At 41.8% G+C, this 26667-nt stretch overlaps 1 protein-coding gene across 4 annotated transcripts in view; it reads left to right on the top strand.

Annotated features, from left to right (window-relative positions):
* Window positions 1–26667, top strand: part of MPP7 (membrane palmitoylated protein 7) — a 289738-nt gene that overhangs the window by 249065 nt on the left and 14006 nt on the right. For all 4 annotated transcript variants that reach the window (XM_032847122.1, XM_032847123.1, XM_032847121.1 and 1 more), the window contains one exon: window positions 14034–14114. In XM_032847122.1, coding sequence (XP_032703013.1) covers window positions 14034–14114 — 81 coding nt within the window. The remainder of the gene's footprint in view (window positions 1–14033; window positions 14115–26667) is intronic.

Genomic DNA, 26667 nt, shown 5'->3' with positions numbered 1-26667 from the left:
CTGTTGGGTCATTGGGCAGAGCGAGAGGTCATCTACATACTCTAGAAGGCTGTTTCCCAGGGAACTGTAGGGGATTTAAACCTTGCTGGAGCACTTGGGGAAAGTAAGATGGGGCCCCACTGAACCTGTGAGAGATGACTGTCCAGGTATACTGTTGATTGTTCCAAGTCAAGGCAAATAGATGTTAGCTCTTGGGGTCTCCGGGGATGCTGAAGAAGGCTGAACATAGCAGTGAACCATCTTGACTCTGGTGAAGCTTGTGACAAAAAGTTGTTGGGTTTAGAGCAACTGGGAAATGGGGAATAACTATCTTATTAATAATTCGCCAACCTGCCCATCAGGTTTCCAGTCTAGCAGTCACAGGGGGTGGCCGAGGGAATGATTAGCCCCTGAGTAGGGATTAAGGTCTTGTTGGTGTGAGGTCTTGCATGGCCTCAGGCTTCAGTGGATATGGAGGCAGTTTCAGAAGAGGTTTAGTTGTGTCTGTCTGAATTTTTATAGACCCTGCACTCTATTCTCTCAATGTCAGTATTAGAAGTAGCCCACAGATTCTCAGGCACCTCAGATAAATCAGGGATCTTTTGCTGGAAAGGTTTCTTTTCTGTATCAGGGATAAGTTATAAGGGACATAAAAGATCAGGTTCAGGTTGTTCAGGAGGTTCTAAGGTGAGGTTTCCATTGGAGGGAAAACATTAGCCCTTTCAGTTTTAGAAAGGAGATCTCTACCTAACAAGGTAACTGGTACTATATTATGTAGCAAAACAAACAAACAAAACCCACATAAACTTTTTCAATAAAAGGTCTCAGAGTCCTCTGTACTGCAGGTTGAGCTAGAAACTCTCAATTTTTTTAGATACCCCACTATAGAAACTTCTTTTTCACTCTAACGGATTTGTTGTCCTATGAGAGTTGGGTTTAAAGTAGAGAATTGCCCTAGTTGAATAAAAATGAGACATTGATTGCTGGCCCAGTGCTTTTTGGTTTTCTTTTAGAATATTTGTTATTTGAGAGAAAGAGAAAGCACGAGTGCACAAGTGAGGAGAAGAGGCATCAGGAGATGAAGAAGCAGACTCCCCACTGAGCAGGGAACCCAACGTTTGTGGGACTTGATCCCAGGACCCCAGGATCATGACCTGAACTGAAGGCAGACACTTAAACAACTGAGCCACCCAGGGGCCCTGGTCTAGTGTTTTGATGAGACTCCTAAGAGGGTGTAATGGGCAGGTGGGGGCGAGTTTGGGGGGCTGTCAGGTATCCAGGTGCCTAGTTCGTAGCTTTTGTAGCTGTGAGGCTAATAACTTAGTGGACTTTTGATTTTGGTCTTATTTCAAAGTCATCATGAGCTTGAGTCACAAGTTCAGTCAAATCAGTGGCCTCCCATCCTGTTTATGTCTTATTTATCAATCCACTAATCACAGAAGATAATCCATTTACAAATAGGGCAACTAGACCATGTTGGGTGTGTTATGGTGTGTAACCTAGAAGCCATAGGAAGAGAGCTTGCACACGGGCTTTAGAACCCGTCAGATTCATCTTATTGGCATGTTTGGATCATAGACCCATCAATGTGGGCAGCAAAGACTCTGGGAATGGCTTTTAAAACATTCGTTGCTATTTTGCAATTTTTTTCTGGTCCATAATGGGAGCGGGATGAAGATATCATCCTTGGGGTTGTGCCATTCTGCTTCGTGTACATTTTCGGGCTTCATCTGGTCCCACCAGAATGTGCCCAAAGATCCGGCAGCCTGGAGTCAAAGTCTGTGATGGTAACACAATGCTTCAGAAAACTTCTGGGGTTTCTCCTTAAGTGTAGGAAATTCTTTAACTGTGGGCCTTACTTTGGTTTGGTTTTTGACCAAGGGATGAAAGATGCCTGAGGAGGATCTCCTGCAGCCTTGGGGGGTTTTATTTTAAAATATAATTGTGTAAGTCTCTTCAGGGTGGAAGGGCAGTTCGGATAGAGAGTTAGTAGGACATGAGTGCTGCGGTAAAGGAGGGTAGAGGGGAGCAGTAGGCCTTATGTCAGTCTGTCTGTCTTTTGTGGTAGGGACCTCTGTGTCTTGAATTCTTCAGTAGCCTTTTGCTATGAATTTTTCAATGAATCTATTTTGGCATCTTGAAGCCTTGTGGAAGCTTCTCTGTACCAGTTAAAATAGGTATTCCCATTCTGTTTGATTTGGGGACCTTTGCTTTCAAGCGCACTTCCTAAGTGAACGGTCTCATCCAACTGGAATGCGTCACCATAATGGCCATTGTAATTCTGGGTTGTGTTTAGTAAGAGCTGCCATTTTTGTGGCTGTCTGTTGCTTCTGGGACCGTAGTTCTTTAGACATAGAATAAGCAGGTGTGCTGGGATGTGGCACACTCAGCTCTTTGGAATCTAGGAATCTCACTTTTTTAGCTAAGCCATTGGGTCTCCTTGAGCCAAACTCATACCTCAGAGGGATGTGCCACTGGCTTGAGGATCACGTGGTGTTTTACAGCATGCCTCCCTGTGCAAGAAATTTTCTTGAGGTTTACAGGTAACCTGGGGTCAGTCTAACTCATTCCATGACCATCCTATCCTAACACGAAAGTCTCAGAGTTAGGCATTGAGCACGCTAACAGCTATTAAGTACTGATCCGTGTCCACCACCAAGTTTGTGGCTTTTTGGCTTCTGAGAAACCAGCCAAACAAGCATGCACATGTTACTGCACCAGCAGTAGGCAAAGAGATGTGATGACAGACGGGCCAGAAAAAGAAGAGGCTTAGTTGTACCCACCAGCCATTCCCAAGGTGGAACTGTGGAAGAACCAGCAGACCCCAGCAGTGGGAGACTGGACTAAATACAGGCTAGGACTAGAGTTTGGGGCAGAACCATCTGCCAGATTTAGCTAACCCACTAAGTCTTGGATTGGAAAGCCAATTAGATCAGGAGTTTGATGCAAAGAGAGTGGGGCCCAGAACTGGGGGGAGCTTACACATGGCCCTCAAAAACAATGAGAGAAACAGAGAACTGGAAGGGTTCACAGATCTCCCCAGATACCTGTGTTTCTCATCATCCCCAGAGGTGTCAGAAGTTTCCTTCAGAGCCTACCACTGCCACAAAATCTGTTAAATAACAAAATACAATGAGTAAATCTTTAAGATCTTACTGACTTCATTCAGCGATTCCGTGCATTGGACAGCATCCCATCTAGCTGACAGAACTCCAAAGAGCTGCACAAAATGGAAGACTTCTATAGGCAGCAGGAGCAAAACAAGTTGCTAGAAAAGTGTGGATTGTTTCAAGCGTGGTCACCTTCCTTTGGGGGATGGCAGGGGTCTCTCGGGCAGATTACCTTCTGGTGCTGAGCAGGTCATCCTTCATTGACTTGTTTAAGAGTCCGCTCCTGGGAGAGGTTGCAGCTGATTAGGTCAGGTATTAAGTCTGGATTTGGCGATGTGGGCTTAGCATAAGTGACTCCATTTTGGGTCTTTGTCTCTTTTCGACATTGTTAACTGAAAATACTAACAAGAGAAACATGAAATATTCACATATGAGTGGGCTTCTGCTTATTTTTTCAGTCTCCGAAACACTTAGAAGCTAAATTAGATGGTTCAGCAGTTTATCATCTACAAGAGGTAACCAAGCAGTGGATTCAAATTTTAGAAATTTTGGATTGTTTCTGACTTAACTGTTAACTGTTCATGATGTTAGAAATCCTATGCTAAGGAAACAGTGCCTTGGCTCCCACATGTGTAAGAAGATGGAAGGGGTAGAGCGTAAGCAGCCTGGTCCTTCTCAAGCCTCATTTGTTTTTCTCACTGTTTTCAAAGCCATTGGGAATAATGGTATTTGCCTTGAAACCGTAAGGTAAATATTGCTAAAGGGGTGCACAGTATTATTTGCTCTGCATTCTTACCGTAACATTGCACGCTTTTTATCCTTGGACTTAATGTTCAAGAAATTAAAACAGGCCAAGTTGTTAACTTAGCAAAACTTTGACAATTGCGAACGTTGAGCCTTGCTCACAAGTATTTAATTTTTTCTCTTCATTTTGTAAAGGTACTCTTCCAAAGCCACATTTCTGCCACCAAAAAATAGCGTAGTGACATTTCTATTCTACTCCTTTCTGCATTTAAAAGTATTTTCCCAAAAGTATGTTAAAACCAAATGTCAGGCACTTAGTACATTTTTCGGCATAAATTTTATCTTTAGTGAGACCTGACTTTTTAAAAAGGAAAGTAATGAAGCCAAATAATGTGTCTGTGTGTTTGTAGGGGAGGGAGTGGAGAGAAAGCTTTGGTGTTTAAAGAGCTACTAAAACACTTCACAGCTTAAGCCAATAGAAGAGCAAAATTCATCATGTGGATATTCAGACAATTTGTGACTTTTTCTGTCTGGTTATGAGGCATAAGAGGAAACTAATAATAAATCTTTCTATATATTTCACATTTCCAGCTCGAGCATTAAGTACTGTTCTGCCCTCGTTGGTGCCAAATCTCATATGCTGTCTGAAGACTGCTTTGTAGAGGCGGTCTGGGTAAACAGACCTTCGGGAGACTGTCATCATTTTTCCATAAAACGATGGCAGAACAAAAAGTCTTGCACATATAGCAGAGAGAAGAGCAAGCCCTCAGAACAGAATATAAATGTTAATATGTTTATTAAAATTCTCATAACTTTGGGTGAACTTTGATTGAAGGCTTGTAGGAATTAGAGTCTGCACTGGAGGATTTTATATAGACAACTGTAAACCCAAAAGTCATAATTGGATTTATGAACGTGTGCTGGATTTAAAATTATAATCCTTGTATACAGGAGGTAAAAATGATCTTTATTAGAATCACAGTTGGCTTCTTTATGCCACTGGCGTATCTTAAATGTTTATACTCGGGCTTAATTTCTGGGCATAAATCACAATTAAGTTCATTCAGCTGATTTTTATGGCACGCCAACCGTGCCAGGCACTGTCCTAGGCACGTGGGTCCCTTCGCACACAACACGAATGTTTCTGCCCTTGTGGTATTTGCCTGCTAATGGGAGGACATAGAAAAACAGATTTTAATATAAATTAGTAATATAAAGTCAGTCGTACAGTTCTCAAGGGTGGTAAATGCTGTGAAAGACGGGAAAAGCAGGGCAGATTCAGAGGAATCCGGATTTCGAATCAGATTGTGGTAGCATTGTTGAAAAGGTCACATTTTTGAACAGACTCTGAAGAAAGGTACCCGTCTTCTCTCCTCCTTAGCTTCAGAAAACTCAGGAATGGGTTTATTTTGACCTTTTCATTTTTTTGACTTGTCATACCCCTGAAATAGAGGGGAGATGAGAATTTGAGTCAGTCTGAGGAAGTCTGGTGTCTGTAGCTACTTTGGAAAAAACGATGCTCTGTCAGCAAGCTTCCCACCTTTTTTTCCTTTTTTTTTTTTTTTGACATTTGCATACTAGTTGATGCTTCGTTAATAGGATTTTTCTTCCATTAGGAAAGCAACAGCCCTGAACTCTGGTAGGTCTTGTTGCGAACTGCTAAGTTGCTATCTTTTCTATACAGTTTGATTTCAAGGGAACTTTAAATTTAGTTTTATAAACAAATTTGTCACTCTCCAGCACAAAATCCAGCCACCCACTATTGTGATCATTGTAAGACTGTGAGTCAAATATAATAGCATGGTGGTTTTTATTGTATGCCTAGAGCAACAAAAATAGTAGTGCTACAATAGGATAAGTAGACTTTTTATAATGTGTCGGAGCTGAAGGATACCTAGAGATTTCATTTGATTTGTCTTGTAATAAATCAAGTGAATAAGTGTGTTTTTTCAGGTAACAGAAGCTGTTTGGATATTGAGTGCAGACTCCAGCAATTTTGATATTTTTCTCTGGATAGTAAGAGGAACAAGTCTGGCCAATACTATAAAAGTGTCTGGGGGAAAATGTGGAAGAATTTTCATGTTAAGCAGGACAGGCCCACTGGAGGTAGACACATAGTAAAAACCGCATCCATGCGAGGAGATTTCGCAAAGTACGCCATTTTTATGTCTGTGTCACGATGTACAAAGATCATGAGCAAATAGTACTCGGTTAGAGCCATAGATTTCTCTCCCGTATGTAACTGAATGCTGCCCAGAAAGCCAAACAAGAATGGGTTTTATTAAATGTGTTATGTTACATGAATGCATCGTGTGTTAAGACTAATTTGGCCAATCTCCTCTACCTGTATCTACCTCTTTCTGAGAAGCTTCTTTGGTAACTGATGAGTAGCACAGTAATCTTTGGCACGATTGTCTTTTCCTGTATAAGGTACCTATATTTACATTATTAAATTCATTTTGATCCTTATCAGCCTTAACAAAAAATACAGTTAAACTCTGTGCTGGACATTTACAAATAAAACTCACTTTACTATAGTTTTTTTTTTTGGTTTGTTTTTTTTAGAGACTACATGAGTGTCTTTAAAAAAAAAAAAAATCGCATTTCCGGGGCGCCTGGGTGGCTCAGTCAGTTAAGCGTCCAACTCTTGATTTCAGCTCAGGTCATGGTCTCAGGGTTCCGAGGTTGAGCCCCACATCAGGCTCTGTGCTGGGCGTGCAGCCTGCTTACAGTCCTCCCTTCTCTCTCTGCCCCTCTGCCCCACTCAGGGGTTTTCTCTGTTTTTCTCTCTTTCAGAAATAAAAATAAATAAATAAAATATATCACATTTCATTGACTTCAATCAGATAATTTTCACAGTAGCAGTACATTGTTGCTCTGGTAGGTATTCACTCAGGGTCTGCACTAACATAAATAAGTAGATAGTTGAGGGGCACCTGGATGGGTCAGTGGGTTAAGCCTCTGCCTTCAGCTCAGGTCATGATCTCAGGGTCCTGGGATCGAGCCCCGCATCGGGCTCTCTGCTCGGCAGGGAGCCCACTTCCCCCTGCTCCTCTCTCTGCCTGCCTCTCTGCCTACTTATGCTCTCTCTCTGTGTCAAATAAATAAATAAAATCTTAAAAAAAAATAAGTAGTTAGTTGAAACTTCAGGTACAATACCACAGAGTATGTCCATAAATTTCTTTTTTTTTTTTTTTCTTTTTTTTTAGTATGAGAACACTATGCCCATATTTTCAAGCATTCTTTCCCTGTACCTACAGTTTCAGACTGCTGCTGTGGGCACTGGTTTTCTTTCCTCAGTGCTTTCTCCACTCATTTCAGTTATTTTTATTTTTAATTGTATGTGTCTGTTTCAGATTCAGAAAGTAGATTTTTTTGGAGGGAGCATGTCTATAGAACGAAAAACTTGTATGCATCAACTGTATGAATTAATTTTGTGCTAGCATAGCAATAAAAACCTATTCCTTGTTTTCCATCCCTAAAGATTGTTATGAAATGGAATAAAAAGAAAATCTGAAAATACAACAGTGAAAACATTCAGTGTCTTAGAATTAGTGGATAATGCGTCAGTAATGTCAGCAGAGGTAGAGGTCATTTGGGGCAAAGGCGTTTGTGTTAATTCTCTGTACATAAACAAAGGCTGAGAATTTGCGTAGAGGTTTTTAAAAAATCTTCTTTTTAAGATAAAAATGAAGGCATTTTTGCATTTAGTTTAATGTGAATATTTCCTTACGTGTAAAGTTTTAAACAGAAACTTTAACAGCATCACTATTGACTCCCTTGATGGGCTGTATTTCTTTGGCTGAAATGAGTGAACCTTTATATAAAATCACACACAACACATTTGCTTACTTTCAGGAAGGAGTTGCTAATTAAATGTACAAAAGCTTTTAAAAAATACGCCTTCCTACTTATCTTAATTATCTAATTGGTACAGTTTTTACAAGAACATCAACTAATGGGAATTAATGGCTTTTTTCTTTCTTGCATTTGCACACGAAGTTGATTTTGTAAATTCTTATGGAATTAAAAAAAAACCTACTTATTTACGTGTTTTGGTTTGAATAGAAACGCGCTTCTGTATTACTTTCAAGCTAGCAAAACATTAATTTTAGTTCACTGCCTGAATTTCAAATTAATGAACTCAAAAATGGTTTTTTAAGGTGCCTTTTTTTCGGCTTTGACTTACCTATCATCATTGTATTTGATTTCCTTTGCCCCGAATCTAGAATGCTGGCACACACGCCGTCTGTATGTCAGCCAGGCCTACCATATGTTGTCTTCCGTCAGTTCCATATTGGCTTTTCCGAGGTTCTGCACAGAAGGAGCTTTGAGATCCCCAGATCTGACTTCCACTTTTGTAGCCGCGGTCTCTCTGTAATCCATGAGCACAGGTTGTCCTTACTGTGGCTTGGAAACGGGGTGAAGGACGGAAGCCACGGGTCACAGGCATCATCAGACAGTGGGTAACTGGCTTCCCGAGTTTGTATTTTACGGACATTCTTTGGATAAGGCGAAAGGCAGGATGGGAAGAACGCAGACCTTTTGAGTCCGACAAAGCTTTTGAACACGCACTGAGGCACACTTCAGATGTGTGTAGCCTTAGGGAAGTTCCTTCGCCTCTCATGGTCCGTTTTCTCATCTGTAAGATGAGGATGGTGCTGTCTTCCTCGCAGGGATCTTTAGAGAATTAGTAATGGTTTATGTTAACCTTGTAATGCACGTCTGTCGCATGGAAACCTTGGTGTGTCATCATTTCTCTTTTTCCGGAGCCTATTGTCTGTGATTTAAATATGTGCTATTTAGATTACTTCTTTCTCATTAAGTATTAACAAGCACAACTGCAAACAACTTACATACATACGTGTGTGTACTTCACCAGTTGTGGCAACAGCTGCTGTGTGGAAGGGGAATCGAGTCTCTCCCGTTGCAGAAGGAGCCTAACTCAGTCTGCATCCCTCAAGTGGCCAGCGGTGTGAACAGACCCTGTATCCTAAACGCAGAGCAGCCACCCGAAAGGGCTGTGAACTTACACCTGTTCACGGGAGAGCAAGGGTATGAGCGAGGTGGTGACCTTAAGATTAAGATCTAAAAAGAACAGTTCACCAGTGTGGATGACAGAATTGCTCCAAGAGCTTGTCGGGGAAATGCTGTCTGGAGGCCCTCAGGATAACTTTGTAGTAAGAATAATGGAAACTGCATTGCAGCCTGGGTGGCTCAGGAGGTGAAGCGGCTGCCTTCAGCCCAGGTCAGGATCCCGGTTTTCTGGGATTGAGTCCCGCATCGGGCTCCCTGCTCAGCCCGATGAGGGGAGTCTGCTGCTCCCTCTGCCTGCCGCTTACCCTGCTTGCGCTCTGTCTCACACTCTGTCTCTGACAAATAAATAAAATCTAAAAAAAAAAAAAAAAAAGAATAATGAAAACCGTATCCCTATTTTAACCTTTTTTGTAAGAAAACTCCCACCTTTGAAGATGATGACCTCAAATCTAGTAAAAATTTTTCAAACAAAATCATTTGCCACTGAACATTCTTGGCATACCCCATGAGTGTGCAGTGAAGCAAGCTCACTACACAGAGATCATATAAAAGGGTAAAATTGAATACAGTTCAGAATGTCAGGGTGTCCTATTAGAGACAACATACGCCCCCTCCCCCAATTCAAACACACCTAGTTTTTTCCTCCAGAGTTAAAATAAATCATTGTGTTTTTTGGCATTGGGTAATAGAAGAACGAAAAAAAGAAAACCAAAAAAAAGCTAGACTCTCACTCAGCAAGTATCTCGCACTCTGGGACGCACTCCAGAGCTGAGACCTGCTAAAAAAAAAAAAAAAAGGGAAATTCATGTCACCCTTTTAGCCCTGGGTGCTGGGACTGGGAGTGGGCATGGCAGGCCCAGACGTGATCTTTAAGTTTGAGTGTTTTATTCGCTTCTGTCTTTTTCTTCGAGTGTGTATAACTGAGTCTACATCTGTGCAGAGAACACAGCTCCATTTGTAATTCTCCTTGTTTTTCTTTTTCGTTTTCTATTGAAGAGTAAGTTTGAGCACTTTAAATATTTTTGGTACCTTCAGAGTAGATCAGAAACATGCACCCCATGTGGCGCCTGGCATTTCGCAGTCGGTCAAGGCTACGTCACTTCCCTCTCCTCTCCCCGAGATCTCATTTCTCCTCGCGGCCCCGAGTTGTGCCTTGCCGTGTCTGCACTCACGAGGGCACGCTCGCCTTGGCCCCTCTGTTACACTGCAGGCCTTCTCGGACGTGGGCGATAGATTCCCTTCCCTGAAACTTGCTGGTCCACAGCCGAATCATCACCTTCCCCGCTGCTTCTCTGTACTTTAAGATCGGGAGAGCCAAGTTCAAATGAAAGCTCCACCAAATCCTCTTAGGGACCATGAGCATAATCCCGCAGCATCACGCCCAGGCTCTCTAGATGCAGATGCCATTAAGTACGTGCAGCTCCCATGCCTTTGGTTAGTTTTACCTCCAGAACATCACAATTACTGAGTGTAATTGAAATGAATAAAACTAACGAGTGCCTGCCGTTTGCCAGCTGGTGAACAAGCAGGTGACACCCCTGCTTTCACAGAGCTCCAGTCTGTCGGAGGACAGAGATAGGTAAACAGACAGAGTATAGTGTGATTGGTCCTTTGAATTGGGAGCAAAAGGGAACGCATGAACTTGGTACTAAACCCATCTTTAAAGCATTAGAGCAGATTCCCTAAAATGTATCTAAGCTGAAACAACGAACACGAATTAGCACATGTAGAGGCATCTGGCGGGGGGGCGCTCAGTCAGTTAAGTGTCCGGTTCTTGGTTTCACCTCAGATCATGATGTCAGGGTCATGAGATCAATCCCAGAGAATTAGTAATGGTTTGTGTTAACCTTGTAATGCATGTCTGCCGCATGGAAACCTTGGTGTGTCAGATAATTTCTATTTGACTCTGTAGGCAGTGGAGGCAGAATGTGAGATGCCCATGACAAGTGGCAGAAGCCGGACTCAGGGTGGCAAGGACAGGAGGAAACAAGCAGTGGCTGAGGGACATCTTAAAGGGAAGGGAAGTTTGTTGTTGTTTTAAGGTAGGAGAGAATTTGTTTTAAATGCTGACAGAAATGAGCTAGCTATAAAAGGTAAAGATTCAGGAAGACTGATCTCTGAGAGAAGGTGTAAGAGTATGACTGCAGAGAAGCATCTAGATGATGGTCTAGATGGGTTTAGATATAGAAGTTTCTAGAAAGGACTTCAAAGACCTTTCTACTTGTTGGCCTCTGTGTTCTCTGGAGTGGATGAGGTGGTGATGGTGTGACGCTAGAAGTTGCACTTATTCCACAGATTTTTATTGAGGCTTGCCTTCTGGGGATGTAAGTGACATAATAGGATTCCTACCCTCATGGCGCCTCTGTCTAGTGGGAAAGACAGGCCATGAAGCAGTGTATTACCCAGTTGTTGAATTGCGGCTTTTAAGTATTGGGAAGATGTACGGGTGGCTCTGAAAACCTAAAAATGAGAAACAAGGTTGACAGGGTCAGGACAGTCTTGCAGACTTGATTGAGGAAGATCTGTTTGAGCCAAGCTCTGACACAGCAGAACTCACCGAGGCTCCAGATGAAGGAGGGAACTTGAGCAAATGCTTCGAGGCAGGCCGACGACGCGGGGACCAGGTCATGTGGAGCCTTGGTAACCATGTGACAATTTTAATCTTTTTCAGAAGAGCCTTTGGAAACTACGTTTCCAAGAATATTAAGCAAGGGAGCGACAGGATCAGGACAGCTCCTTAGAAGGCCCTCTGGCTGCTGGTGATGGGGGGTTGAAGTGGCTGGTGAGCAGGTGTGGGGCAGCTGAGGAGGCTGGTGAACATGGTGGCAGCCTGGAACGGTAGTCACGTGGATGCTGAGTCACCCAAGGCCATGGCAGGAATTCAAGTACAGAGAATGACAAGAGCCGGGGGCTCATGTCTCAGAACAGTGACTCTTGACAGGGGCAGCACTGCCTACTGGGAAGCATATGGGCATTTACTCTTTTTTAAAGTCCAGATAGATGGCTGAGGGGGCCAGGAATGTAGACATGCCATTTCTGCATCCCACATACTCTCTCTTAAATGTTTGTAATAGACATTCCGAGCCCGAACAGTTCAGCGTAGGGTTGGGTTTGAAGACAAGAGGTCTGCCTTCTGGGACAGCGAAGCATTGTCCCATCCCATTATATTTTTATACTATACTTACATGTAAAGTGAGGGCCATTTGCAAAAGTATCATTTTCTTCACTTCAATAGTCTTGACCTGTTATCTCTGTTTCAACGGAGGCTGTTTCCCCTGCCCTTACCGTATTCCAGAAAGCTTCCCTTGTCCTTCCTGTCCATTTGCTGATGTTTATTCTCCTATTTTCCTGCACCTTTGGGCTTCCATTTTTAGGTACTTCCTCATACAGAACGGTTCCTGAGCTTAATACTTTCAAATCCAGCCTTAGTATGGGGGGGGGGGGGGGGGGGGGCGAACATCCGATGTCATTAGGTTTTCTAGTCATGTCCAAGGATTTACATGTTGAAGTACATACTGCTTTGTTATAAGTACTTTTTTATCTTTCACGTATTACAGTGAGGGCATTTTATTAATTTGGAGGGCTAGTGTGTGACATTAGCTCTGAATTCCATCTCAGGGCATAAATGGGATATTACAGAGTATTCACTGTAAAAAGGGAGAGCGGAGCGCCAGGGTTGGTACTCCGCAGCAGTTCCGGGAAAGATGGAAGGTGTGAGTGAGTGACCAGAAAGGGGGACAGGGACGGTCCTAACAGTGTTGGTAAAGCAAGGAAAGCACAGCCCAACTCCCCCTTCATCTTCACTCACACTTCTCCCTCCACCCAGGAAGCCCCCCAGTCTCTTTCCCGGCCACCTGTCTTGTCGTCATTGTCCAGCACAAAAGCCTTGTTCTTCTCAAAGCCCAGAAGAGGAAGTAGGCGAGGGAATGAACACGAAGGCCTGGGTTCATGGATTCCCCGAGAGAGGGGGCGTGGTTACTTCCCGAATTAGCATGAAGTCGAATCAAGGCTCAAAGATGTTACCTTCGTCCGTGGCGTAGCCCCCCAGGGCTGCCGGAACGACATACCCCAGCTGGGGTGGCCTGTCCGCGCCAGGAATTGACTTGTCACAGTCCTGGAGGCTGGGCACTTGGCGGTCAAGGAGCCAGCACGGCCGGACGAGGGCCCTCGGCCAGGTCACATGCAACTGGGGGTCCCCACGTGCCGGAAGCTCTTCCACAAGCGCACCGAGCCCTTCCCGGGGGCTCCACTCTCACGCCCTAGGCTCCCGCGGAAAGGCCTGCCTTCCACCGCTGGGGCGCTGGGCTTCCGACTTGTGAATTGGGGGTGGGGGACACACATTCAGACCCGGGCAGCCGGCATCACCAGTGGGAGGAGGAGTGAGGGGGAGGACTCTGGCCCAGGCCATCTGGGCCACAGCCTGCCTTCTGCCCGGCGCCCGCACCGTAAATGGGCCCTGATGGCAGAGTTGCGAGACGCTAACCGTTTGGGGCTTGTGACTTTCTGGCTTGTTTTGGGACTCCTCCCAGAAGCCGCTTTTGTTTCGCCCCGCGTCTCATCGTTGTTTTGTGTGACGCTTTCCACCCAGTGACTGTCTTTGGGGGCAGGGTTCGCCGTGGTCCGCTGCAACAGCCGCAGTACCTTGTCGGGTGCAGACGCAGACGGAACACCTGGGCCCGCGCGGAAGGACCCCCCGCAGGCACGGGGTCGGGGAGTTACCTCGACCGACGTACACGTGGCGGACGGTTTTGCAAATTTAAAACGCATCATTAAATGAAGTTAACATTCCAAGATGTTCTTTTATTAAGCTCTAAAAACATCCGGAATTGAAACGGCTGGTGTCGGGACTCCGCACTTGGACGTCTTCGGGCGCTCGTACCTTTTTAGGCTCTTCTGGGTGATGGACTCGGATGCATTTATGTTTCACCGAAAACATCAGTATTTCTCGCCTTTGTAATGGAAAGGCAGGGATTTAAATTTTCATAGTAAAAAAGCAACAGAAGACCTAGCTTTTCTGTAGGTCCGACTGAATTCGAGATACTCTCCACGTGGGATGCCAAGTGGGACCCGTGTTCTCAGTGTGTCTCCCGGACCCGGGTGAATTATAGCCGTGTTCTTACGGTGTTTTGTTTCGTAACGCGTTGATATTCTCCTGTTTTTCAGGTCCCGTGGGAGTAGGTCTGAATGAACTGAAACGAAAGCTGCTCATCAGCGACACCCAGCACTACGGAGTGACAGTGCCCCGTAAGTCCCCTGCGCCCGCGGTAGCGATCGCTCGCCCCGATGGAGCGTGGGTGGCCCCCGCGCGGCTCGCGGCCCTTAGCCTCCGGATGCCCAGCAGCCATAGCAAGCGGGCAGTGACACTCTCCGCCTTTGAGAGTGGAGGAAACTGAGGCACGGAGTGAAGGGGTTGCCCAGACTGCAGAGACCGTTGGCAGGACGTTTGTTAATCACAGCTTCTCTACTCTCAGTTTTTATGGTGAATTTTAATACGCATATGACACTAAATTAGTATTTACAAATTTTCTCCTAAATAAAAGCCTGACTCTTTGACTTCCTAAAATAAGTGCTAATGTTTTCCAGAGGTTTTCACCAGGTTTAAGATCAGAAGGCCCAAACCACAGAGAGCCGAAGGAGGCCTCTTCTAATAGAAGCCTTTCTTAATTACTTTTTATATGTAGTAATTGGCAGATGGTGTTAAATGGGCCTTTCATGGCCATATAATCCAAATATGGTGGGTTTCTTTTCAGTATACAGAATTAGATCTATTTTTATAAAAGAGGTTTTCATAGGCTTTCTTACAAGTGAAATGTGATGCTGGAAGTATTTTGATCTCCAGAATAAATGCCATGTGACTACTTAATATGTTGATGTTAGAAAGCCGTCTAAAAGGCTAAAATTGAAATGTTGGCTTTTTCAAGTGGTTTTGGTACTGTTAAAAACAAAACAAGACAAAAAACACAACTGTTTGTGTATGGCCCTGAGCAGTGTTCTCTAGTTTTGGAAGAGTTCAACTTTATTTTAAAATTACAGTTTTCTATTACCTCAAGTTACTCCTTGTTACTGCATTTTTCCAAATTATTGTTTATAGTCATTTTCAGCCATACGTTACAGGGCCGTTGGTTTCCACCAACAGAGATGAAAGGAAAGGAAAAATGTGGAGATGTGGAATTAAACAGTGGTTTTTTCCCCATTTTTTTTTCTTTAACTTTAATTATTCTCCTCTCTTGCAAAAGCTGACTTGCGATATACAGGTAATTCGCAAATTTTACAAAACAATTGTCTGTCTTACTGGGAAGCAGTTACAAAGCACCTGGAGGGTGGAAAAACATTACAAAGGGGAAAAAATGCATGTATGAATTTCCTGCCATGTCTCCATCTCCTTTATCTGTTTTGATTTATTTCATCGTCCCAACCACGGGGCGACGTCCGCCTGCCATAGAGGAGGGAAGCAGGGAGAAAGGGTATGGGACTTACTCAGAGCTGTCCTTGTCATACTTGCACCCACCATGACTGCACTTCTCACGTCCCTCCTCCAAGACACTACAGATGTTCTTTATCGTTGCACAGTCGTAATGAACATCGATTTATTTGGAAGTTGATAAATACCAATAAGACTGTCTCTCAGACATAAGCCTTTATGGTAGTTTCGGTGTAATTCAAGGACCTAGGGCAGCATACTTGGGCCTCAATCTATCCAACACTTGCTTCTGAGGTTGTTACAGAAATTGACAATATCCAGAAAAGTTCTGGGCCTGGGACTCTCCAACGAAATCCCCGAAGGAGTAATTTTCCATTCAGATTCACTTTTAAACAGGTGTTAATGTCAGAGGATCCCCACAGAGCTGTGTTTTCCAGACTCGCCTGATGATAAAAATCTCTCAGGCTTCTTAGGAAAAGATTCCAAGGCCTTTCCAAAGAGATCCTCCTTCAAGAAACCTGACAGAATGCCTGAAAATCTATTTTATGTATCCCCAGTGACTCATAACCCAAGACATTTTTGGAAAATAACAGCCATAGCATCAACTCAGGATGATTCCATTAATTATAGAAGAATATATTTTAAGAACGGTGTTGGAATTTTAGATTGTTTTGCTTTTTAAAATACTCCAGGTGATTCTTGATTATCTAGAGAAAAACTACTGCTTTGATTCCTCCACCAGTATTCTGTTCCATGTTTAGCTATCAGTCTTCCCCCAGATGTACTAAATCTCCACCAGAATGGGCAAGTTGGAAACAGTGGGGCACAGTGGAACTCTCACACACTGCGGGAGGGGGTGTGAATTAATGTCATGCACTCTGGAAAACTAAGCATCTACCACGTATCCACTAAGGCTGAGCCAACATCTACCCCACGACCCCACGATTCCACTCCTGTCCGTAGCCGATAGTCCTAGAAACCCTGTTTGCAACAGCCCCACGCTGGAAAGGACCCAGTGCCCAGCAGCAGTGGATGGCTAGGGGCGTGATGGCAAATTTTTCAGGGAGTGGAGGAGACACAGAGATATGCCCATGGCCCTGTGGTTGCCAGTGCCACACGAGCAGGGCTAACGTGTGCTCCCAGAAACCGGGAGGCTGGTTCGGGAGTGGGACCATGTGCCGAGAGGGTGGCTTACGCAGGTGTGTTCCATCTGTGAAAACTCACCACGCTTAGGTGTGAACTTTTTCATGTATCTTACTTCAGGGTTTTGAGTGTTAAAAAGAACTACTTGGTACTTTAGTTCGCTGTGGTTTGCTGATGTCGATGGGCTGGTCTCCAATGCACCGCAGTTAGGGAAGATGAATACCTTTCTTTTTCTGAGAAAGCTGGCTGATGGTTACATGGGATCTTCTCTGGCTGTTTTTGCAACTTACTGTGACTCTATAATTACTGCAATTAAAAAAAATATTTAAAGGGATGCTAAATGAGGTAAATACTGCCGCTTTGGGGCTAAAATGGCAGAACAATTTTATGATCTTTATGAAATATCTATGTTGCCACGTTACACATTCCAAGTCGCTTTAAAAAAAGGTGTTGGCCGAGGTCTCTTTGCTGCTGCTTCGCTTCTCTGGCAAATTTCATCCTCGATGAGCAGCATCAACCCTGTTTTAAAGCTCTGGTTTATCATCAAAAAATTTAAGTGACTATTAATATAACCAGCCTTTCAAAAGGCTGTCTCAGTAAATTAAAATGAAGTAGTTAGCAGAAAGTATTGCAGTAGATGTCAAAGACTTGATAGATTCCAAAGTCTTTCTGGTCTGGAATTTGGGCACTCATAGCCAACCGCACCTGTTAATCACTTTGTGGTTTCTCATGAAGGCATATATCACAGTTATATGTTTTCATAGGTTCAAGGAACTCGTGTTCTGTAACACTTCTTTGTCCATAGAAAACCTCAGTTGAGATTTCTAAAATATATATATAAAAACTAGGGTACCAATTTAAAAAAAATTTTTTTTCTTATCTCACCATGGAAGTTATTTGGGAATTTTGTTAGAAGCAGGGGAAGAGGGTGGAGTTTGGAGTGTGTCTCATATTTGTTGGATCTTTGTCTTACCCTGTAGACATAGTGGGTACTCGGTGAACCACAGGGAGATAGTGGCCTGCATTGTGGTTAGTATGTCTGTCTTTCCTTTTGAGCTCCCTTCTCTTGAGAATTCCCAGGTCCCTTATTCAGGATTCCTCATTGAGAGTGAGTTTGTGAGATTCCTGTGGACCCTCACTGCAGTTAACACTAAAATTCTTCAATGGTAGAGTTACGCCAGGCCTGGATAATTTGGGGTGTTCGTGATAAAGCAAACACTCTGTAGATATGTTCTCTTTTAAACGTGTTTAGCAGTTCCATAAATGTCTTGTCCACTTGATGTAGTTCTACTTTTAACCCTCCCTGGGGGACTCCGTATGTCAGGGCGGTGATCCTTAAAACTGTGGGCTGCATTTTCAGAGTGTCCTGCCATTACAGTCAAATAAAGGTTTTTTCCTCAGTTGAACCTTTTCTCAGCTCATCAGAGACCAATTAATGCACATAAAATTCTCAGTTTTGATTTTTCAACAATACATTTTTATAAAGCTTACTGTTTGCTAAAGGAACACCAGTAAACAAAAATGAAGCTATTGGAGAAGTAATAAGTGAATATTAACCCTAAATTCCAAAGCAGGACATCACACTAATTTTAATATCATTCAAACTCTTGGATGTGTATTATGTTATATACACTTAATAGAGTCTGTTTCTGTTGTGGAATTCATACTTGGCTTTTATGATAGAATTAAATTTATTAGTATTTCATGCTATTCCTGTGAAAGGTGTGACACTTCATAAAAAATAACATAACTTCTTGGTGTTTTACCAGCAGAAATATGAAAAACTGTTTTAGGAGATCTGAATGTTGTATTAAAATATGCTTGGTAACTAAATAGAAGTCAGTTAAATTTTGGATATAATTTAAATTAATCAGGTTTTATAAAGTATAAATACTTTTTGTGTTGAGTTCTTTTTTTCCCACTTCCCTGTTTTCCTTTTCTATGTTACTAACATTTAATTGAAATAAATAAGCTACACATATTTAAAAGGTATAATTAGGTTGATTTTAATATACATAGACACATATGAAATCATCACCACAATCAACATAATGAACATTTCCATTTCTTAAAAAAAAAATTTCCCCATGCCTTTTGTAATCCATCCTTCTACCCATGGCTTCAGGCAACAATGAATCTACACTCTGAAAACTATAGATTTGTTTGACTCCTCTAGCACTTTATATAAATAAAATTATACAGTATGTTCCCAAATTCTTTTTTCCTGGCTTATTTCACCCAGGTTGAGTTTGAGATTCACCGACATGGTTTCACAGATCAATAATTCATCCTTTTTCATTGCTCAGTAGTATTCCACTGTATGGAAATACTCTAATTCCTTTATCCATCCATTTACCTGCTGATGGATACTTGGGGGTTTCTTCCCATTTCTGGTTATTACAGATAAACCCATAAGCTAGATATTCTGATGAACATATGTTTTTGTTTCTGTTGGGTAAATAAGGAGTAGTAGAATGGCTAGATCATATTTAATTTTTTTAAGAACCTACCAAGCCATTTTCCAAATGGTTATACCATTTTCCAACCCACTAGCTGTGTGCGCAAGATCTAGTTTTTTACAGCTTTGCCAATAATTGGCATAGTCAGCCTTTTAAATTTTTCTCCATGTGATACAGACCTATCTCAGGTATATTATGGGTTCAGTTCCAGACCACCACAATAAAATGAATCCTGCACAATGAAGCAGCTCAAATGAATTTTTTGGCTTCCCAGTACATATAAAAATTCTTAGAAAAAATGAAATTTGTGCTTATGTTGTATTCTCTCAAGTGTGCATTATGTCTGAGAGAACAATGTATATACCTTAATTTTAAAATACTTGATTGTTAAACAATGCTAACCATCCTCTGAGCTTTCAGTGAGTTGTCATATTTTTGCTGGGGGAGGGTTTTGTCTTGAGGGGGTTGGCTGCTGACTGAGCAGGGGAGTGGCTGCTGAAGGGGGGGTTGGCTCTGGGAACTTCTTAAAATAGGACAACAGTGAGGTTTGGTGCATCAGTAAACTCTTCCATTCATAAACTGTTTCTCTGTAGCAGGCAGTACTGTTTGATAGTATTTTACCCACAGAACTTCTTCCAAAATTGGACTCGAGCCTCTCAAACATTGTGCTTCTTTATCAGCTCCATTTATGGAATATTTTAAATCTTTTTTTGTCAGCAACCTTTGCAGTTACCATCTCAAGAGACCACTTTCTTTGCTCATCCATAAGAAGCATCTCCTCATCCATTAAAATTTTATCACGAGATGGCAGTGATTCATTCACATCTTCAGGCTCCACTTCTAAAATTCTAATTTTTGTGCTCGTTTCCACCACATCTGCAGTGACTTCCTCCACTTAAGTCTTGATCGCCTCCAAGTCATCCATAAGGACTGAAGTCAACTTCTTCCAAAGTGTTAATGTTGATATTTTGACCTCTTCCCATGAATCGCAAATGTTCTCAATGGCATCTAGAATGGTGAATCCTTTCCAAAGGAAAATTTTCTTTCCATAAGTCAGTTTTCAATTTACTTCACCCAAAGCCATCAGAGGAATCACTGTCTATGGCAACCACAGCCTTACAAAAAACTGTATTTCTTAATAATAAGGATTGAAAGTCACAGTTATTCTTTGATCCATGGGCTGCAGAATGGATGTTCTGTTAACAGGCATGAAAGTAACATTAATCGTGTACATCTCCATCAGCGTTCTTGGGTGACAAGGTGCACTGTCAATGAGCACTCATTTTTAAAAGGAATCTTTCTGAGCACTAGGTTTGAACAGTGGGCTTAAAATACCCAGCAGGCCATGTTGTAAGCAGATGCGCGGTCATTGGCTTTGTTGTTCCAATTATAGAGCACAGGCAGAGTAGACTTAGTGGGATTCTTAAGGGCACTGGGATTTTCAGAAGAGTCAATGAGCACTGGTTTCAAACTTAAAGTCATCAGCTACATTCGCCCGACAAGCCAGGCTGTCCTTTGAAGCTTGAAGCGAGGCATTGACTTCTCTCTGGCTATGAAAGTCTTCTTCCAATATGCCTATTTAATTTAAGTGAGTATCTGCTTAGTGTAGCCACCTTCATTAATGATCTTCTCTAGATCTTTCTGGATAACTTGCTCTCGCTTCTACGTCATATTTGGTGAGTCACCGTGCACTCTTCTGTTACGGAGACAGCTTTTTTCCTTAAACCTCCTGAACCAACCTCTGCTCGCTTCCAGCTTTTCTTCTGGGCTTCCTCACCGCTCTTGACTTCACAGAACTGGGCCTCAAGTTAGGCCTTGCTCTGGATCAGGCCTTCGCTTAGGAGAATGTCATGGCTGCTTTAATCGTCTCTCCAGACCACTCAAACTTTCTCCATATCAGCAACAAGGCCGTTTCACTTTCTTACCATTTGTACATTCACTGGAGTAGCACTTTTAATTTATTCCAAGTATTTTTCTTTGCATTCACAACTTGACTGGTGTGAGAGCTTTCAGCCAATTTCAGCTTTCCACACGCCTTCCTCGTTAAGCTTAATCATGTCTAGCTTTTGATTCAAGGTGAGAATGTGAGACTCATCCTTTCATTTGAACACTTAGAAGCCATTGTGGGATTCTGAATTGGCCTAATTTCAATACTGTTGTGTCTCAGGGAATGGGAGGCCTAAGGAAAGGGGGAGAGACGGGGGAAATGGCTGGTCAGTGGAGCAGTCAGAACACACACATTTATTAATTAAGTTTACTATCTCATGTGGGTGCAATTCATGGCACCCCAAAACAACTATGATAGTAACATCAAAGATCACTGATCACAGATCACTATAACAAATATAATAATGAAAAAGTTGGAAATATGGTGAGAATTACCAAAATGTGACACAGAGACACAAATGAGCAAATATATATGTGTATATTTTTGTTAAGGACTTTTGCACCTAAATTTATGATGAAAATTGGTCTGTTTTCTTTTTTTTTTTTTAATTTTTTATAAACATGTATTTTTCCCCAGGGGTACAGGTCTGTGAATCGCCAGGTTTACACACTTCACAGCACTCACCATAGAACATACCCTCCCCAATATCCATAAGCCCACCCCCCTCCCCCCAACCACCTCCCCCCATCAATGCTCAGTTTATTTTGTGAGATGAAAAGTCACTTATGGTTTGTCTCCCTCCCAATCAAATCTTGTTTCATTTACTCTTCTACCCCCTTAACCCCCCATGTTGCATCTCCTCTCCCTCATATCAGGGAGATCATATGATAGTTGTCTTTCTCCGATTGACTTCTTTTGCTAAGCATGATACTCTCTAGTTCCATCCACGTCATCGCAAATGGCAAGATTTCATTTCTTTGGATGGCTGCATAGTATTCCATTGTGTATATACACCACATCTTCTTTATCCATTCGTCTGTTGATGGACATCTAGGTTCTTTCCATAGTTTGGCTATTGTAGACATTGCTGCTATAAACATTCAGGTGCACGTGCCCCTTCGGATCACTACGTTTGTATCTTTAGGGTAGATACCCAGTAGTGCAATTGCTGGGTCATAGGGTAGTTCCATTTTCAACATTTTGAGGAAACTCCATGCTGTTTTCCAGAGTGGTTGCACCAGTGTGCATTCCCACCAACAGTGTAGGAGGGTTCCCCTTTCTCCGCATCCTTGCCAGCATCTGTCATTTCCTGACTTGTTAATTTTAGCCATTCTGACTGGTGTGAGGTGGTATCTCATTGTGGTTTTGATTTGTATTTCCCTGATGCTGAGTGATATGCAGCTCTTTCTCATGTGTCTGTTGGCCATCTGGATGTCTTCTTTGCAGAAATGTCTGTTCATGTCTTCTGCCCATTTCTTGATTGGATTATTTGTTCTTTGGGTGTTGAGTTTGCTAAGTTCTTTATAGATTTTGGACACTAGCCCTTTATCTGATAGGTCATTTGCAAATATCTTCTTCCATTCTGTCAGTTGTCTTTTGGTTTTGTTAACTGTTTCCTTTGCTGTGCAAAAGTTTTTGATGTTGATAAAATCCCAATAGTTCATTTTTGCCCTTGCTTCCCTTGCCTTTGGCAATGTTCCTAGGAAGATGTTGCTGCGGCTGAGGTCGAAGAGGTTGCTGCCTGTGTTCTCCTCAAGGATTTCGGTGGATTCCTTTCTCACATTGAGGTCCTTCATCCATTTTGAGTCTGTTTTCGCGTGTGGTGTAAGGAAATGATCCAATTTCATTTTTCTGCATGTGGCTGTCCAATTTTCCCAACATCATTTATTGAAGAGGCTGTCTTTTTTCCATTGGACATTCTTTCCTGCTTTGTCGAAGATTAGTTGACCATAGAGTTGAGGGTCTATTTCTGGACTCTCTATTCTGTTCCATTGATCTATGTGTCTGGTTTTTTTGCCAGTACCATGCTGCCTTGATGAAGACAGCTTTGTAATAGAGCTTGAAGTCCGGGATTATGATGCCACCAACTTTAGCTTTCTTTTTCAACATTCCTCTGGCTATTTGAGGTCTTTTCTGGTTCCATATAAATTTTAGAATTATTTGTTCCATTTCTTTGAAAAAAAAGAATGGTACTTTGATAGGAATTGCATTAAATGTGTAGATTGCTTTAGGTAACATAGACATTTTCACAATATTTATTCTTCCAATCCAAGAGCATGGAACATTTTTCCATTTCTTTAGGTCTTCCTCAATTTCTTTCATGAGTACTTTAGTTTTCTGTGTATAGATTCTTAGTCTCTTTGGTTAGGTTTATTCCTAGGTATCTTATAGTTTTGGGTGCAATTGTAAATGGGATTGACTCCTTAATTTCTCTTTCTTCTGTCTTGTTGTTGGTGTAGAGAAATGCAACTGATTTCTGTGCATTGATTTTATATCCTGACACTTTACTGAATTCCTGTACCAGTTCTAGCAGTTTTGGAGTGGAGTCTTTTGGGTTTTCCACATGTAGTATCATATCATCTGCAAAGAGTGATAGTTTGACTTCTTCTTTGCCGATTTGGATGCCTTTAATTTCCTTTTGTTGTCTGATTGCTGAGGCTAGGACTTCTAGTACTATGTTGAATAGCACTGGTGATAATGGACATCCCTGCCATGTTCCTGACCTTAGCGGAAAAGCTTTCAGTTTTTCTCCATTGAGAATGATATTTGCGGTGGGTTTTTCATAGATGGCTTTGATAATATTGAGGTATGTGCCCTCTATCCCTACACTTTGAAGAGTTTTGATCAGGAAGGCATGCTGTACTTTGTCAAATGCTTTTTCAGCATCTATGGAAAGTATCATATGGTTCTTGTTCTTTCTTTTATTACTGTGTTGTATCACATTGATTGATTTGCGGATGTTGAACCAACCTTGCAGCCCTGGAATAAATCCCACTTGGTCGTGGTGAATAATCCTTTTCATGTACTATTGAATCCTATTGGCTAGTATTTTGGTGAGAATTTTCGCATTTGTGTTCATCAAGGATATTGGTCTGTAGTTCTCTTTTTTGATGGGATCCTTGTCTGGTTTTGGGATCAAGGTGATGCTGGCCTCATAAAATCAGTTTGGAAGTTTTCCTTCCATTTCTATTTTTTGGAACAGTTTCAGGAGAATAGGAATTAGTTCTTCTTTCAATGTTTGGTAGAATTCCCCCGGGAAGCCGTCTGGCCCTGGGCTTTTGTTTGTTTGGAGAGTTTTGATGACTGTTTCAATCTCCTTACTGGTTATGGGTCTGTTCAGGCTTTCTATTTCTTCCTGGTTCAGTTGTGGTAGTTTATATATCTCTAGGAATGCATCCATTTCTTCCAGATTGTCAAATTTGTTGGTGTAGAGTTGCTCATAGTATGTTCTTATAATTGTCTGTATTTCTTTGGTGTTAGTTGTGATCTCTCCTCTTTCATTCATGATTTTATTTATTTGGGTCCTTTCTCTTTTCTTTTTGATAAGTCTGGCCAGGGGTTTATCAATCTTATTAATTCTTTCAAAGAACCAGCTCCTAGTTTCGTTGATTTGTTCTATTGTTTTTTTGGTTTCTATTTCATTGATTTCTGCTCTGATCTTTAGGATTTCTCTTCTCCTGCTGGGTTTAGGGTTTCTTTCTTGTTCTTTCTCCAGCTCCTTTAGGTGTAGGGTTAGGTTGTGTACCTGAGACCTTTCTTGTTTCTAAAGAAAGGCTTGTACCGCTATATATTTTCCTCTCAGGACTGCCTTTGTGGTGTCCCACAGATTTTGAACCGTTGTGTTTTCATTATCATTTGTTTCCATGCATTTTTTCAATTCTTCTTTAATTTCCTGGTTGACCCATTCATTCTTTAGAAGTATGCTGTTTAGTCTCCATGTATTTGGGTTCTTTCCAAATTTCCTCTTGTGATTGAGTTCTAGCTTCAGAGCATTGTGGTCTGAAAATATGCAGGGAATGATCCCAATCTTTTGATACCAGTTGAGACATGATTTAGGACCGAGGATGTGATCTATTCTGGAGAATGTTCCATGTGCACTAGAGAAGAATGTGTATTCTGTTGCTTTGGGATGAAATGTTCTGAATATATCTGTGATGTCCATCTGGTCCAGTGTGTCATTTAAGGCCTTTATTTCCTTGTTGATCTTTTGCTTGGATGATCTGTCCATTTCAGTGAGGGGAGTGTTAAAGTCCCCTACTATTATTGTATGATTGTTGATGTGTTTCTTTGATTTTGTTATTAATGGGTTTATATAGTTGGCTGCTCCCACGTTAGGGGCATAGATATTTAAAACTGTTAGATCTTCTTGTGGGACAGATCCTTTGAGTATGATATAGTGTCCTTCCTCATCTCTTATTATAGTCTTTGGCTTAAAATCTAATTGATCTGATATAAGGATTGCCACTCCTGCTTTCTTCTGATGTCCATTAGCACGGTAAATTGTTTTCCACCCCCTCACTTTAAATCTGGAGGTGTCTTCGGGTTTAAAATGAGTTTCTTGTTGGCAACATATAGATGGGTTTTGTTTTTTTGTCCATTCTGATACCCTGTGTCTTTTGATTGGGGCATTTAGCCCATTAACATTCAAGGTAACTATTGAGAGATATTAATTTAGTGCCATTGTATTGCCTGTAAGGTGACTGTTATTGTATATTGTCTCTGTTCCTTTCTGATCTACTACTTTTAGGCTCTCTCTTTGCTTAGAGGACCCCTTTCAATATTTCCTGTAGAGCTGGTTTGGTGTTTGCAAATTCTTTCAGTTATTGTCCTGGAAGCTTTTAATCTCTCCTTCTAATTTCAATGATAGCCTAGCTGGATATAGTATTCTTGGCTGCATGTTTTTCTCGTTTAGTGCTCTGACTATATCATGCCAGCTCTTTCTGGCCTGCCAGGTCTCTGTGGATAATTCTGCTGCCAATCTAATATTTTTACCATTGTATGTCACAGACTTCTTTTCCCGGCCTGCTTTCAGGATTTTCTCTTTGTCACTAAGACTTGTAAATTTCACTATTAGGTGACAGGGTGTGGACCTATTCTTATTGATTTTGAGGGGGGTTCACTGAACCTCCTGGATTTTGATGCTTGTTCCCTTTGCCATATTGGGGAAATTCTCTCCAATAATTCTCTCCAATATACCTTCTGTTCCCCTCTCTCTTTCTTACTTTTCTGGAATCCCAATTATTCTAATATTGTTTCGTCTTATGGTGTCACTTATCTCTCGAATTCTGCCCTTGTGGTCCAGTAGCTGTCTGTCCATCTTTTGCTCAGCTTCTTTATTCTCTGTCATTTGGTCTTCTATATTGCTAATTCTTTCTTCTGCCTCATTTATCCTAGCAGTGAGAGCCTCCATTTTTGATTGCACCTCATTAATAGCTTTTTTAATTTCAACTTGGTTAGATTTTAGTTCTTTTATTTCTCCAGAAAGGGCTTTTATATCTCCCAAGAGGGTTTCTCTAATATCTTCCATGCCTTTTTCGAGCCTGGCTAGAACCTTGAGAATCGTCATTCTGAACTCTAGATCTGACACATTACCAATGTCTGTATTGATTAGGTCCCTAGCCTTTGGTACTGCCTCTTGTTCTTTTTTTTGTGGTGAAATTTTCTGCCTTGTCATTTTGCCCAGATAAGAGTATATGAAGGGGCAAGTAAAATACTAAAAGGGTGGCAACAACCCCAGGAAAATATGCTTTAGCCAAACCAGAAGAGATCCCAAATCGTGAGGGTGGAGAAAGGGGATAAAAAGAGGTTCAGAAAGAAAAAAATAAAAGAAAAGAAACAATTAAAAAACGAAAACCAATAAAGAAAATATATAAAAAGGAAAATTAT

Source organism: Lontra canadensis, unplaced genomic scaffold (assembly GCF_010015895.1).
Source record: "Lontra canadensis isolate GAN:19392208 unplaced genomic scaffold, GSC_riverotter_1.0 scaffold185, whole genome shotgun sequence".
Classification (NCBI taxonomy): domain Eukaryota; kingdom Metazoa; phylum Chordata; class Mammalia; order Carnivora; family Mustelidae; genus Lontra; species Lontra canadensis.
This window is presented reverse-complemented; position numbering and strand designations above follow the sequence as displayed.